We start from the raw sequence: 13,161 nt of genomic DNA, 5'->3' as shown, positions 1-13,161 counted from the left end.
TGCAAATTGATTCCAGTGACAATGCTGAGGGATATCAGGAGGGTGTGAGGTTTTGTCTTACATGCTTATTCCAAAGTTCATCTTATTTTTCTCTTTGTGCATGTATATGCACGTGTTTTTACACAAAGATGCACATCAAGCTCATAATGATTCACATGTTTGTTTTTTCTCATTATTTGGCTTTTTGTGTCTTTTACAAAATACCTACTCTACATATTCAGTGTTTCTTAATAAGAAGGAGCATATTATTCATTTTCTGTTACCAAACACAGCTATCCATCCACACACGCATTTTTTGTGGGCATGTTTACTCTGATCATAAAGTATTTTAAGCCATTTAAAGCTTCATTATTATCAAATGCAGATCCCCTATAAAAAGTCATTTATTGGCGCCTTATTAAATATAAAAACTGGCATCCACGTTTTGTTGTTGATCGTAAAGATTTAACTCGATAAATTTCATTAAACACAGAAAGAGCAGTTTCGTTTGGCACACACGTTTCCATGTTGATGATGAGGATGCTGGCCGTAGTGATGATGCTGACAATAGCAGCTGTTGATTTCCCTCGTGGCCAATCAGCAGCCACTTTAAGCTCCGCCCTCTCCGGGTGACGCAGGTAGCTCGTGCTGGTCAGCTGGCACTGCTGTTTGAGGAGAGCAGCAGCTTCAGAGCCGCCGACTGATGATGGAAACACGGATGGAGCTTTAGTAGAGAGCCAGGGAGGAGATGCTGCGGATGCTGTGAGACAAAGCGAGCCGTGTTTAAGCCCGCGTCAGCCTCAGCTACACCTGCCGTGGATGATTATCTCGATGGGTTGTGGAGGGAGTCGGGCGGACGCGATCATCGAGCCGAGGTACCATGAAAGCTGGACAAGAGAAACAGAATCGACATGGCTTACTAACACGGATGTAGAGACCCCTCTTCCAGTAGCAAACAGTAAGAGCCTCCGTCATCTCTAAAATAACGAAGAGAAAGATCTTCCATTAAGATGCAAATCCAAATGTATTCTCTTTAGGTGCCATATATGCTGACAGGGTGCAGCCACAAGCTAAACAAACCACTCACACCACAACTTGACCGAGCTGACACAGCCATCTCTACTATCTTGTTTTCATGTTTGAAAGAGTGCCACATTTCAAACACTAACCACTGCCCTGTAGGTAAACCTCTGGAAGCCAACATAAGGGAGAAGAGGATGGTGAACACGGGCACCCAGTGTGGGAAGCAGGCCCTCACCACCAGCAGCTCCAACCACCAGAGGAGACCCAGACGCTCTTTTAGTGATGTAGGTGTCACTGGTAGCAGGTACTGGCATGTGTGAGTCCTAAAACATCTTTGCACACATGGTCATGAGCAGGATTTGAGCACCACCAGTAATGCCACATACCAAACCTGCAAAATCACCGTCATCGTCATTAAAGTGTAACTATATTCATCATTAGCTTTTAACATGTTTACATAGAGCGCAGCTAGAGAAGCTTAATCAGCTCGAGCCATCCACATGCCATTTATGCAAGGGCCTCACAGCATTGTTTGCAATTTTACATAACAATAATGTTCATAGCTGATTTACAAGACAGCTATAAGCAAATAATTAAACAGTATGATATGCCATTTCATTGTTTCTTCACAGTCAGATTCAACATTTATTAATAACAGTTATTTAAAAAATGTAAGATATTCCTAATATTTCTGATTTAACTTATTCTAGTGAGATTTTTTGCATTAGTTTATAGTACATACCAGAAACTCTTTGAGCTAATCGTGCTGTTTTTGCTGTGGGAAATTTTGTAAAGACATTTAAATATAGTTCACACATACTGTCTCACTTACTGCTCATTCACTATGTTACAAAATGTCAGTTCATCTGACCTTCGTCAGGTATAAAATTAACATCCCTCCATTACCATTTGTACACTCACTGGCCACTTTATTAAGCACACCTGTTCAGCTGCTCATTAATGCAACAAATCAGCCAATCACATGGCAGTAACTTAATGAATTCAGACATGTAGACATAGTCAAGGTGGCCTGCTGAAGTTCAAACTGAGCACCAGAATGGAGAAGCAAGGTGACCTCCAGAGTCGGCAGATTTTAATCCAATAGAGCACCTTTGGGATGTGGTGGAACTAGATATTCACATCATGGATGTGAAGCAGACAAATCTGCAGCAGCTGCGTGATCCTGTCGTGTCAGTATCGACCAAAATCCTCAGAGGAATGTTTTCAGCACCTTGTTGAATCTGTGCCTTGAAGAATTACGACAGTTCTGAATGGGGCACTAGCAAAGTGTACCTAATAAAGTGATTGGTGAGTTTATCTTTTTAAAAAGGAAAAGCAATAACAGAAACTCTCTTTTTTGTGAGGTTTAAATTGAAAATAATTTTGTTGTTTTCAAAACTGAAATAAGCTTTAAAAAAAGATCTGAAAAATTATTTTATCTTACTAATTATATTTCAGTTTTTCTAAATGACAGTTAAAAATATGTATTAATAATTTAACCTTCCCCACATGGCAGAACCTCAGTGACTCACCTCTCAATTGGCCATCTTTGCCCACTCGCTGTTTGTCTAGTGCGGTGACATTTAAATGAAGTGGCATTCCAAATCTTTTCACAGCAATCTACTCGTGACTCCAAAAGGAGGTCATCAAAGGAGGCCAGCGCTTTGTCTAAGGATGGGCAGCTGGTAAGCGCCAACAGCAGTGACGATCCAGAACCTGAAAACGCCTCTGACGAAAGATGAACCTCCACGAGGAGGAAGACAGCTGTAGGTGCGAGTGCCTCTCCAGAGAACAAGATGGAGATTTGAAGACGTGCGTGGCTGATTTTATTTATTTATTTTTATTTTCTATTTTTTGCAAGATCCTGGCTGTTGTTTGCAGTGATTTACAACACAAGCACCTGCAAACGTCTCCATCCAAAGACCTGTGGATGCTGCATCTTCGTTGTGCCATTGCAAATGCATGTGCGAAGAAGAGAGTGGGTAGCGAGCTCACACTTTACACCATGCTTCTCTCCCATGCTTATGGTGCCAGTCAGGGAATGTGTCACTGTGTTCAGCCAGTGTGAAGAAAAAAAACAAAACAAAAAAGAAGAAAAGAAAAAAAGAGCAGATTGTCCCATATGCACATGATAATTACAAGCAGTGTGTTCTGTGTGAGGCCTTCCTAAGAATTTGCTTCAGTCCTTTGTGCAAGTATACTCCTTTTGTTGTGAATGATTATCAGTAGTATGGGAACTAATACCGATGCTGTTTAACCTCAGTCAATGCTGTAAGTAATTTTCATTTAAAAGAACCAGAAGTGCTGTTTAGAAGCTGAGACTTGGAGGCGTGAAGCTTGAAGGCTAAAGACTGCCTTTTCCAGCCTTTCGCAAGACATACAAACACATCCGCATGTGCCTACAATTAATCTTGATTCAAAGTGCTGTTGTGTTCTCTTTCAGAGTTTGATTTTTAAAGTTTGCTTTATACTGTTGTGTTCAATACTTCTACTTTACTCTCTGTTACGTTGTAAAATGCACACTTTATATTTAGTATTGTAACATGTAAATTTTTTTTGGCTTAATACCGGTCTGCATGTATAGATCGGTGCTATGTTAATTTAATCAAAGTCTCTGCCCAAACTTGATCAATAGCAAGCCATTTAAAAAAAAATCAATTAAAAAAAAAAAAAAGCCTATCCAACATATGTAAATACAAGCATACTCAGGAGGATTTTCAGGATGGGGCATCTGGCAAATTAGATCATATGACCAGCAGATGGCGTAGTTGACCAGCTGAGGTCTTAATATCTAAACACAAAGAGGTTTGAAAGTGGTAACAACCACATTAAGAAAAGCTCTGACTTACCGGAGGCTGTCGGCTTTACATGATTGTATGAAGGACAATCTGTTGGTCATATAAATAAATTTAAGAATCTGAATTAAAATGGTGTGCATGTGATAATGGTCGCTTGTCAAGAGTTTTTAATGACTTTACTTAGATGATGTGATGAAATGTGTACAGACCGCGCCATATTTGTGATGGCAAAACAAACCTCAACGTGTATGTTTCAAAATTACTTTTTTCTTCTTTGCATTAAAATATTTGCTGGCTTTGTAATGTATGAAATCCAGGGGGAAAACAAGTGATCTGAGCATTTATTTCTCATTACACGAATTAAAAGAAATCAACCTTTTCTGTTTCCTATTGTGATTAGACTGGAAAAGCATCCGTTTTGCACTGAGCTATAAACTGTTTCAATTATAAGATAAAGTTTCAAAAGCGTTACTGACTACATTTCCCAATGTAAAATTGGCTTAATTGTAATTATGTGTAATGGTCTCTTTACCTTTAAGAGAGTAATTCATTAGTTTTGTCCAAGCATTATGTAGCCAACTCTGACAATCTCTGATGAGTGAGCAAATCATTTTATAAAACAGTTTTCTGTCATGAGTTTCTTTGTACTTTGCTTCCAAGCAAACAGACTTCATTTTAATTTTATTTTTAAAGTGGTCATGAGCAATAGTTCTTCTCTAGGTGATCTGAAGGTCTTTCAAATGTTTTCTTTTGACATTGGGTGCTTATTCAATTATTTTTAATCCAGTCCTTGTACTTGACCATTTTCAGAGGAATGTGTTTTTTTTTTTTTTGCTGTTGTTTCTTTCTTTCTTTCTTTCTTTTTTGGTGGCCTTTTTGTGCCTGTTAAGCGGTCTGTTAGGCCACTAAGGCCACTCGTCAGGTCCTGTGTCAGCTGGTCCATCACTGGTAATGGTAAAGAAATAAGTTCTTCATAAGGAAGGGAAACAGGAACGGAAGCCTGAGGCATGTCAAATTACATAAGAACTGAACTCAAAATCAGTGACAAAAGGTCTTGTGGAGTGATGAATCCAAATTTGAAATGTTGGTTAAGATTGTCAGTATATATGGAGGAGGTCAGGACAGGGGTAAAACACTGAGAATACAGTGAAATTTCCACCAGATTTTGATCTACTTTGCTGTACCAGCTAGAAAGAATCTAATTGACAGTGGCTTCATTTTTCTGCATGACAATGACCCCAAACACATGGATAGAAAAACACACAATAGCACACCATCAGTCAAGTTCAAGCTGTGTTGAAGACTAAAGGCAGCCATACTGAATATTGACTTTGAAGCTGGTTAGAATTGCACAAACTCTGTTTTTGACTGAAATCCTGTACTTCCAAGTATGTTTGCAAATGTTTCAAGAAATATCTGCGCCCAATTCCCATTTCCTTGAAAAATAGTTATAGGAGTAAGTACAATCCACCACATGATTTGTTGACCTTTGTGACACACCTTTTTAAAATAAAAGCCCAAATCAGGTGTGTCGACTCATACTGTATGCTAAGTATTTTTTTTAATAAAATATATTTGATAGTTTTTTATATAATTTAAATGATAATTTATTGATTTATATTTTTGATCAAAAAAATATGATCCTTGATTACACACCGGAAGTTCTGTGAGTTATAAAAGACAGGAGTTTTGGCATGTTGCTGATGTTGATTGGTAGTTAAACGTTCAGGCTTTAGGACCGCGCGGATCACGTTCTCGGTTGGCTGTGGCTCGGTGTGAACCGTTGGTGCTCCACGGCCACGGTGACGGTACAGATAACACCTGGCTGACGGAGGAGGCTACATCTTATCATGTAGCTGGGCAGCTCTGGGACGTTACCTGACAAACCTGTTCGTTTTCCCCTTTACATTATGCGGACAAAAATGATTTGAGGATGGCCAAGCGACCGGGGACTGAGGACGGGATGGTGACTTCGCCCACCGTTCTCCGGAATTTCGCCGCCGATTTGAGCATCGGAGACGTGAACATGGACTGCAGCGACGGAGCCGAGGAGCTCTCTTTAGAAGAAATCCTGGCTTTGTACAGCCAGCCGATAAACGAGGAGCAGGCATGGGCAGTGTGTTACCAGTGTTGTCGGACTTTAGCGCAGAAACACCGGAGGAGAAGCTCCAAGTCTGCCGTTGTCTCATCAGCCGAGCACCCGAGAAGGATTGAGGGACCCGGGAATGTGAGGCTCGGGAGAGACGGGACTGTCAAACTGCACTTTGAAGACAGCGCAGGTAACTAAACCAACCAACCAAGACCGGGCAGGTGTCCGCTTTAGCTTTGTGTGCTATGAGTAACTGCACAGGTTAAACGAGGGAGACTGGCTTTGAACAGGCAGCCGTCAACAACAACAACAAAAAGCATTTTCCTCCACGTCCCTGACAGGCCAAACGAATGGAGCATCCCTACGAAGAGGCCATGTTGTTGTAGCTGCCTGCTTTTAGCCATGTGGCGATTTTATTTACAGGCGCCTGTTAATAATACATCATAGATCACCGCATAGCTGCTGGGGGGGAAGACCACGAAAGCTTGTGTGATGAATTATTTACGTTACGGGTTTGTTCTCATAACAGCGGCTGATATTTACATCACAAACATGATTCATATTAAAGCTCGGTTTAGACTGGTTTGTGAGCAGGGCTGCCTCACAGCCACTCTCCCCCGGAGTACAGCGGTCAGTTAGTCAGCAAACACAAATCACGTGACCTGTTCAAATTGCAGAGCACCTTTTTGGTTGCCAGACTGCGGTGAAAAAAACACTCCCTACAAGCACGAGGCCGGAGACAGATGAGTCATAACTGCTCTTTGTTGTGACATTTTGGGGTGAATTGGGGGCAAATTTGGGGCCAGGAGGCAGAATCCATTCAACAGCAAGGTGCCAGGTGTAGGCTGAGAGGTTACACGCAATTTAAATCTTGCAGGATGGAAGTTTATATGGCACCAAATCACAGCAGTAATCGCCTCAAGATGCTTTACATTGTAGGGTGAAGACCTTAAAATAATACAGAGAAAACCCCACCAGTCAGATGACCCCCCCACCCTATGAGCAAGTGCTTGGCGAAAGTGGGGAGGAAAACCCCAAACGTTTAACAGGAAGAAACCTTTGCGAGAACCAGGCAGGATGGCAGATATCTGCCACGACCGGTTTGGGGTGAAGGGAGGAAGACACTGTGTAAGAGAGTCAGAGGTTAATAATAAGTAATGCAGAGAGGTGTATAAACATGGTAAAAAAGAAACACTCAGTGCATCATGGGAAGCCCCCAGCAATCTAGGCCTATTGCAGTGTAACTAAGGGAGGATCATCAAAATTGTACTTTTAAATATCCTAGGAATAATAGGTGAACCAGCAGTCTGGGAGTGACACGATCTGTTTGGTTGATACGGTACAATGAGGTCTTTAAGATAAGATGGATCTAAAGTGAGAGTAGATGTCTAAGATGAAAACGGTCGACTTCTATAAGACCCACACCAGAAAAACGTATTAGAAGCCAGCAGGTCTCTGTGTACTGAAACTACAGATGAAACTGTAGTGTATCTCTATACACAGAAGAAAGGCTTAGTCTTGTACAGCAGCTCAGGTGTGGAGAAAGGTGTGTGTAATGTCTTTAACTGCATTCCATTAATATTTCAGAGATGAGATTGGGTGTGTCTTTCTGCGCAGCCACATTATGTGGGGAACCTGTTTGAACCTTTCTTATTTTTTCCGTCCCCCTGTTTTGAGTTGACCCCTCTGTCCAGCTCTGCCTTGTCTAGACTAACCAGTAATATTGTCTTCCTGTGACTCTGGCTCTCAGAATAAACAGATTCACTCGGTGCTGCTTAGCATCTTTGCACCACCAAAAATAGAACAAATGTGTTGATTAGATGCACTGACTTTCAGAGTGCACATCAGTTCGAGTTTATGGGGAGACTCCTCTGCTGCTCCTCCTCGCTGGTGGCTGGAGTATTTTTGGGACAGCTTGGCCCTGTCCTGATTCCTATTAGGCCTGGTGATGAGAGAGATGTGAGACCTATTAAGCATCCAGCAGTTGAGCGGCTAGTGTACCACACCGGCATAAAATCAGGGCTTATGCAACCTGCATATGGCCTGCATGAGTCAGTGACAAGGTGGCATGATTTGGCCAGCTCCCAGACCACCAACAATAAGCTCCTCAACCCCTCTAGTGATATTGGCCTCTATTAAGATTTTGACTGCTGCTGTGGGTGGTTATCAAGAAATCTCAGCAAGCGAAGAAGTGTTTATTTTCGTGACGCACAGCAAACAGAATCAGACTAATAAGCAGCACCAAGTCTTGGCTTATTTTGCGGTGAATCGAGGCGTGATGAACATGCTGCAGTCAGATCAGTTCACATGGAGCATGGGAAAGAATACCTTTGCCTCCTCTCCTGAATGCTGCATCAGACGAGACGTTTACCCTGATTTCAGTGATCCATACCAGCAGGAGCTTCTTTTCCTTCTAAATTTATTTGACTTGCAGGTAGTGATGGGTAAAGACTTGGCAGATTAATTATCGTGTCTCTCTGTGAAAGCCGCGAATGCCTTTCAGCAGCACAGAGGCTATTTGAATGAACAGAATAGTCAGGCTGACACTACACTCCTCTAAATATGTCCGCTGAGATTTACTTGGCCTGCAAGGGTCCTGGCTGAGCCACCGCTCCTCTGCTGGGACAAACAGAGGATCCAGTGTTTCCCGAATGAGTATTCATGAGTAATTGTTGGCTGTTATTTAGTGGCCTGCAACAGAGTTGTTGCACACTATGAAACAAATGTTTATCATGGATGTGTCCTTGAGCAGGAAGTCTAATTTTATTTGAATACTTTATGAGTTGAAGCCTAAATGGCACCAGTGTTAGTACGCAGAATGATTGCATCTCTGGCCAAAGTTTCTCATTTATATGCGATGACCTAATTTTACAGTCTGGACTGTTGCTCTTTCATTCTGTACTTTAAACCATTGCCTCATTCTTACCAGTGGTTATAGGTAGCTCAACTCTCTGCCTCAGGTAACTTAATTAGGGCTGAAGTTTATAATTTTAACTTTAACCAATAGTTGAATATTCCTAGTCCTCCCAGCACCTGGAATTTTAAAAGTTGCTCGTTTTCTTTCTTTCATGTTGTTTATGAGTGAAAAAACTTTGTAATGATTTGAAGTCATTTGGAGCAGTAGTACCCTCAACAGAGTTGTTGCACAGGCTGAAAATAACCCCTGTATCAACATCCCTGTGTTGGTGTTGTTCCCAGATCATCATAATTAAGGTCACATTATCGTGATGTCATAGTTTTGCGATGTAGAAACACCATCCCGACACACACGAACCCTGACCCCATAACTGTAACCCAAACCACATCCTAATCCCGAACTCTTCCACATTGGCTGTTATTTTCCACATCGCAAAACTATGGGAATATGAAATATGAATATGAAATTCATATACTGACTTATTTTGGTAACACAACATGCTGAAATTGTATTGAAAAGGAAAAAAATTAGATGCTGGGTCAGGATGTTTTGGAGATATATTTTAATACACTGGATATTTCGAGCATTATTTTTCCATCATGTAAGATGGATATTATGAACAGACGTGTTTGAACACAAACTGCAGTCTTTTTCTAAACTTAAAGTAATTTTTATGCTGTTGGCATTAAAAATCTGCTTTATTGTTATATTTTTCTTCTGGATACAAAGGAACTGCTTATTTCTATTGATTTTTAGGATGCTTTGTGGACATCTTGAGGCAGTGCTGGGTGGAAAAATAATTGCCTGAAGAGATGTGGAGACCCTGATTTGCTTAGTCTTTTTTTTTCTTTTTCCCCCCAAAACATGAAAGATGATGTGTAGTCATTTAAAAAAAACAAAAAACAAAACAATAATTGGTAACATTTCACCTTTTATGCAGGCATTTATTGAAAGGTCATAAACTTGAGGTATTGATTTCTTTTATTCTTTCTTTCCATTTTAAGCAATGTATCCATGGAAACAATAGCGAGAGAATGAGAGCAACGTTTCGATGTTTGAATGAAAATACTACTACAAGCAGCCCCCAGTGGCTGGTTTTGACATCTCTGTCTGCCTCAGGCAATGTGCGAGCAGCGTGCTGTGACTTGAGAGGAAAACATAATAATTTATTAACTCGCTCTTTTTACAATCATCTTCAGTGCCGTTGAGTAATCTTGCTCGCGTCTTCTAACCTTCATTTTAGTTTGGTGCCTTTGGATGATTTGTACAGTGCGTTCCCATAAATGATTAAGAGGGTGTGTTTGACTTGGTGATTGTTACAGGCAGCTACTTGCACAATAAGTGACATCCTCATTGTATGAGTGAATAACTCTCCTTTCTGCTGTCATTACAGATAAATACCAGTCGGCCCCTACATCATTAGAGGTGAGTTCGCATTCAATTCAATTCAATTTATAGGTAAAGCAGAAGCACCGACTCATAACAGCAATCACTTCAAGGCGCTTTATACTGAAATGTAAAGACCCTACGGTAAAAGAGAGAAACCCCAACAATCACACGACCCCCAGTAAGCAAGGACTTGGCAACAGTGGGAAGGAAAAACTCCCTTTTAGCAGGACGAAACCTCCAGCTGAGCCAGGCTCAGGGAGGCAGGGAGGGTCAGTCATCTGTTTTGACCAGTTGGTGGGGTGAGGAGGGGAAGATGGGACAAAAGACGCACTGTGGTAGAGAAAGCCAGTAATCAGTTTTGAACAGTTTTTTTCCTTTCAGTGATTCCAGCAGAACATGTGGACGTTACTTAAACGTTTGAATTAAATGTTTACAGTCTTTTCATTTCACAGGAAGACTATTAATTTGCTTCAATGCAGACAAAACAATTTCACAATCCGTTGCCATTAGTCTGACCATCACTGCTCCCATTACTTAGAAGAAACGCTACAAATGGGCTGGCATGGCAGCTGTGGTGCAGCGTTGTTCACTCTGGCCCTGCACAAAAACATTCCCTCGTGTCTTGTGAGTGCAAGCAGATATTAAGCATTAGCCCATTTTCACTTTACAGACTAGGAGAAATATGGGGTGGGGAGCACATCCCAGCCAGACCTGTGATGCGCTTAAACCTGAGCAAGTGGGTAAGAGCGCAATACAAATAGCGCTCTTTAGTTTGTTCTGCAGTTATTGTTTGTGCTGCACTTAAAAAGAGCAGCTCTGTTGTTGTTCACCGAATGTTGTTGTTCATCAGTTTATTTTTAGCTCTCATCGCGTCAAACCTCATCGCCAAAACCACGTTAAAAGGACATGTGCCCAGTGTGTGTGTTTGTGCAGCACTATGTGCTATATAATGTTGGGAGGAGAAGTCTTCATTATGTGTGCAGAGAGGATACTTTGTGTAATTGGTCCATCAGGTCTGAGCAGTTCATGTTTGTCTTTGTTCACGTGATCTCAGGCATGCACAGTATGCAGCTGTCCCTGCATGGCTAAGTTTGAAATAGAATTTCTCTTCATCAGCTGATGGTCAACACTGATTATCTCAGGGCTGAAGCCGACCTGTGCAGCTTGGTTAGAAGTGAAAATGCTTAACCTGGGTTGGTTTTCTTTGCGAGTTCATGCATCTGCCATTGCATGATTGGTTTCTACAAATAAGCTGGGAAGAGGGTGTGTTTGTTTTTTTTGTTTTTTTTGGTGGTGATAATATCTTGCATAATGGTTATTGTTACCAAGTTTTTCAAAGCGTGAAAGTTCCACTGAGGGAAGTGTGGTTTAAGGCTTTAAAAACTGTATTTATCAGCTTATGCACAAATGTGACCAAAAGAGCACTCGGAGAGAATCTTCTGCAAATCCCAAAGCCTCTTGTCTGATTATTTTTTATTTTTTTTTAAAGAGGGATAGCGATCTCTTTAGGGGGAAAAAAAAAAGATTTCTGCTCAGGTATCATGCAAATTGGTTTTGCTCTTTAAAAAAATTCCCGTCTGCATCTTGCAAGTGGAAATTAATTCTTCTATCCAACCCATCAAGGAAATTGACGCCTAAGTTTCGTTTGTTGTGTCTGTGGATATGCTCCACTTCCCCACCAGGTTTCATGAAACTCCAGTTGTTGGTTTTTGTGTAATCCTGCTGACAGACTGAAAACATGTCTCCACCCTGGGTTTTGCGCTTTGGAGGAATTACCTGTCACCTGGGCAGAGCACAGTTTTCCCACGTGATGGTGACAGCGTTGATGTGTTTTATTAGAGCTGGAATTTATTTTTTAAAATCACTGCTTTTATATGGACCAATCATCTGACTTTTCCTTTAGAAGCACTCTGAAGTTTAAATATTTTCAAATCTAAATTTAGAAATTGTATTTTTGTAATTTTTTTTAATTGGCGATTTGCATGAGAACCTAGCTCTTGCAGAAATAGCCAATGCCAGACACTAAAAGGGTGAAAACACAAAAGTAAAATGGAGTTAAAGTGAATTGAATTTCACTTTAACTGGGAATGATAATAGTGTTGTCAGAAAACTTTATAAAGACATTTAATTTCAGTGGGTAGCGTCTGTCTGTATGGCCAATACCTCAGTATGGCCAATACCTCAGTATGGCCAATACCTCAGTATGGCCAATACCTCAGTATGGCCAATACCTCAGTATGGCCAATACCTCAGTATGGCCAATACCTCAGTATGGCCAATACCTCAGTATGGCCAATACCTCAGTATGGCCAATACCTCAGTATGGCCAATACCTCAGTATGGCCAATACCTCAGTATGGCCAATACCTCAGTATGGCCAATACCTCAGTATGGCCAATACCTCAGTATGGCCAATACCTCAGTATGGCCAATACCTCAGTATGGCCAATACCTCAGTATGGCCAATACCTCAGTATGGCCAATACCTCAGTATGGCCAATACCTCAGTATGGCCAATACGTGTAAATGCTTTAAATTAAACCTGCTGAGCATAAGCATGTTAGCATTGTCTGTCTGGACGTGCTGGCATGCTCAACTAGTGATCCGACCACTGCTGTAACTGCCTGCCTCTAAGAGCTGGTAACTGTGCGTTTCAGCTTAATTTAATAATGTAAAGTCTTCTGACATTAATTAGAACTGTAAATTCATCCCATTGTTTTCCGCTGACCAATCTGCCTTCGGATAATTTGGGAAAATTGATTTATATCCCTTGCACACAAAAGGTGCAAAGGTGTTTATGGCCTAATTCCTGTGCTCCTAATTCTCGACTTTACATGTTTTTGTTGTGTCTCAGTCGCTTGTGGAAGTGAGTCAGCCACTACCCCTCTCTCTTACCTCTGCTTCTAGTTTTTGGAGCCAATCACTAGCTTGTTAACACCTGCTTTACAACCAGTAAAAATGGGTGT

At 41.2% G+C, this 13,161-nt stretch overlaps 2 protein-coding genes across 7 annotated transcripts in view; both read left to right on the top strand.

Annotated features, from left to right (window-relative positions):
- The first annotated feature begins 611 nt into the window (after positions 1–611).
- On the top strand, positions 612–4,179 carry LOC146362853 (uncharacterized). 2 transcript variants are annotated; one of them, XM_084920085.1, is made up of 4 exons: positions 612–937; positions 1,162–1,286; positions 2,619–2,772; positions 2,864–4,179. In XM_084920085.1, exons 1-3 carry the CDS (start codon positions 799–801, stop codon positions 2,742–2,744), a joined length of 390 nt encoding a protein of 129 aa, XP_084776211.1. In that variant the 5' UTR covers positions 612–798; the 3' UTR covers positions 2,745–2,772; positions 2,864–4,179. The 2 variants fall into 2 exon arrangements, with proteins under 2 accessions (XP_084776211.1, XP_084776210.1); XM_084920084.1 differs by having other exon boundaries at positions 2,619–4,179.
- A 1,359-nt stretch (positions 4,180–5,538) lies between these two features.
- Positions 5,539–13,161, top strand: part of spire1a (spire-type actin nucleation factor 1a) — a 35,762-nt gene continuing 28,139 nt past the window's right edge. For 3 of the 5 annotated variants that reach the window (XM_084920205.1, XM_084920203.1, XM_084920201.1), the window contains exons 1-2: positions 5,540–6,079; positions 10,200–10,231. In XM_084920205.1, coding sequence (XP_084776331.1) covers positions 5,734–6,079; positions 10,200–10,231 — 378 coding nt within the window. In that variant the 5' untranslated portion in view covers positions 5,540–5,733. Of the gene's footprint in view, positions 6,080–10,199; positions 10,232–13,161 lie in introns of all 5 variants that reach the window. The other 2 variants (XM_084920204.1, XM_084920202.1) reach the window with 1 other exon arrangement.

The sequence above is a fragment of the Perissodus microlepis genome, chromosome 22 (assembly GCF_051167445.1).
Source record: "Perissodus microlepis isolate ML-2025 ecotype Zambia chromosome 22, ASM5116744v1, whole genome shotgun sequence".
Classification (NCBI taxonomy): Eukaryota; Metazoa; Chordata; class Actinopteri; order Cichliformes; family Cichlidae; genus Perissodus; species Perissodus microlepis.
Note: the sequence above shows the minus strand (reverse complement) of the source record. Positions and strands in the feature narration are given on the sequence as shown.

Bases quoted from the DNA above. Each gene is read 5' to 3' on its own strand.
- LOC146362853 (XM_084920085.1), top strand. From the start codon at position 799: ATGATTATCTCGATGGGTTGTGGAGGGAGTCGGGCGGACGCGATCATC. The intron at 938-1,161 runs GTAAGAGCCTCC...ACTGCCCTGTAG, and splicing joins CCCTCTTCCAGTAGCAAACA to GTAAACCTCTGGAAGCCAAC. The intron at 1,287-2,618 runs GTAGGTGTCACT...ATCTTTTCACAG, and splicing joins CCAGACGCTCTTTTAGTGAT to CAATCTACTCGTGACTCCAA.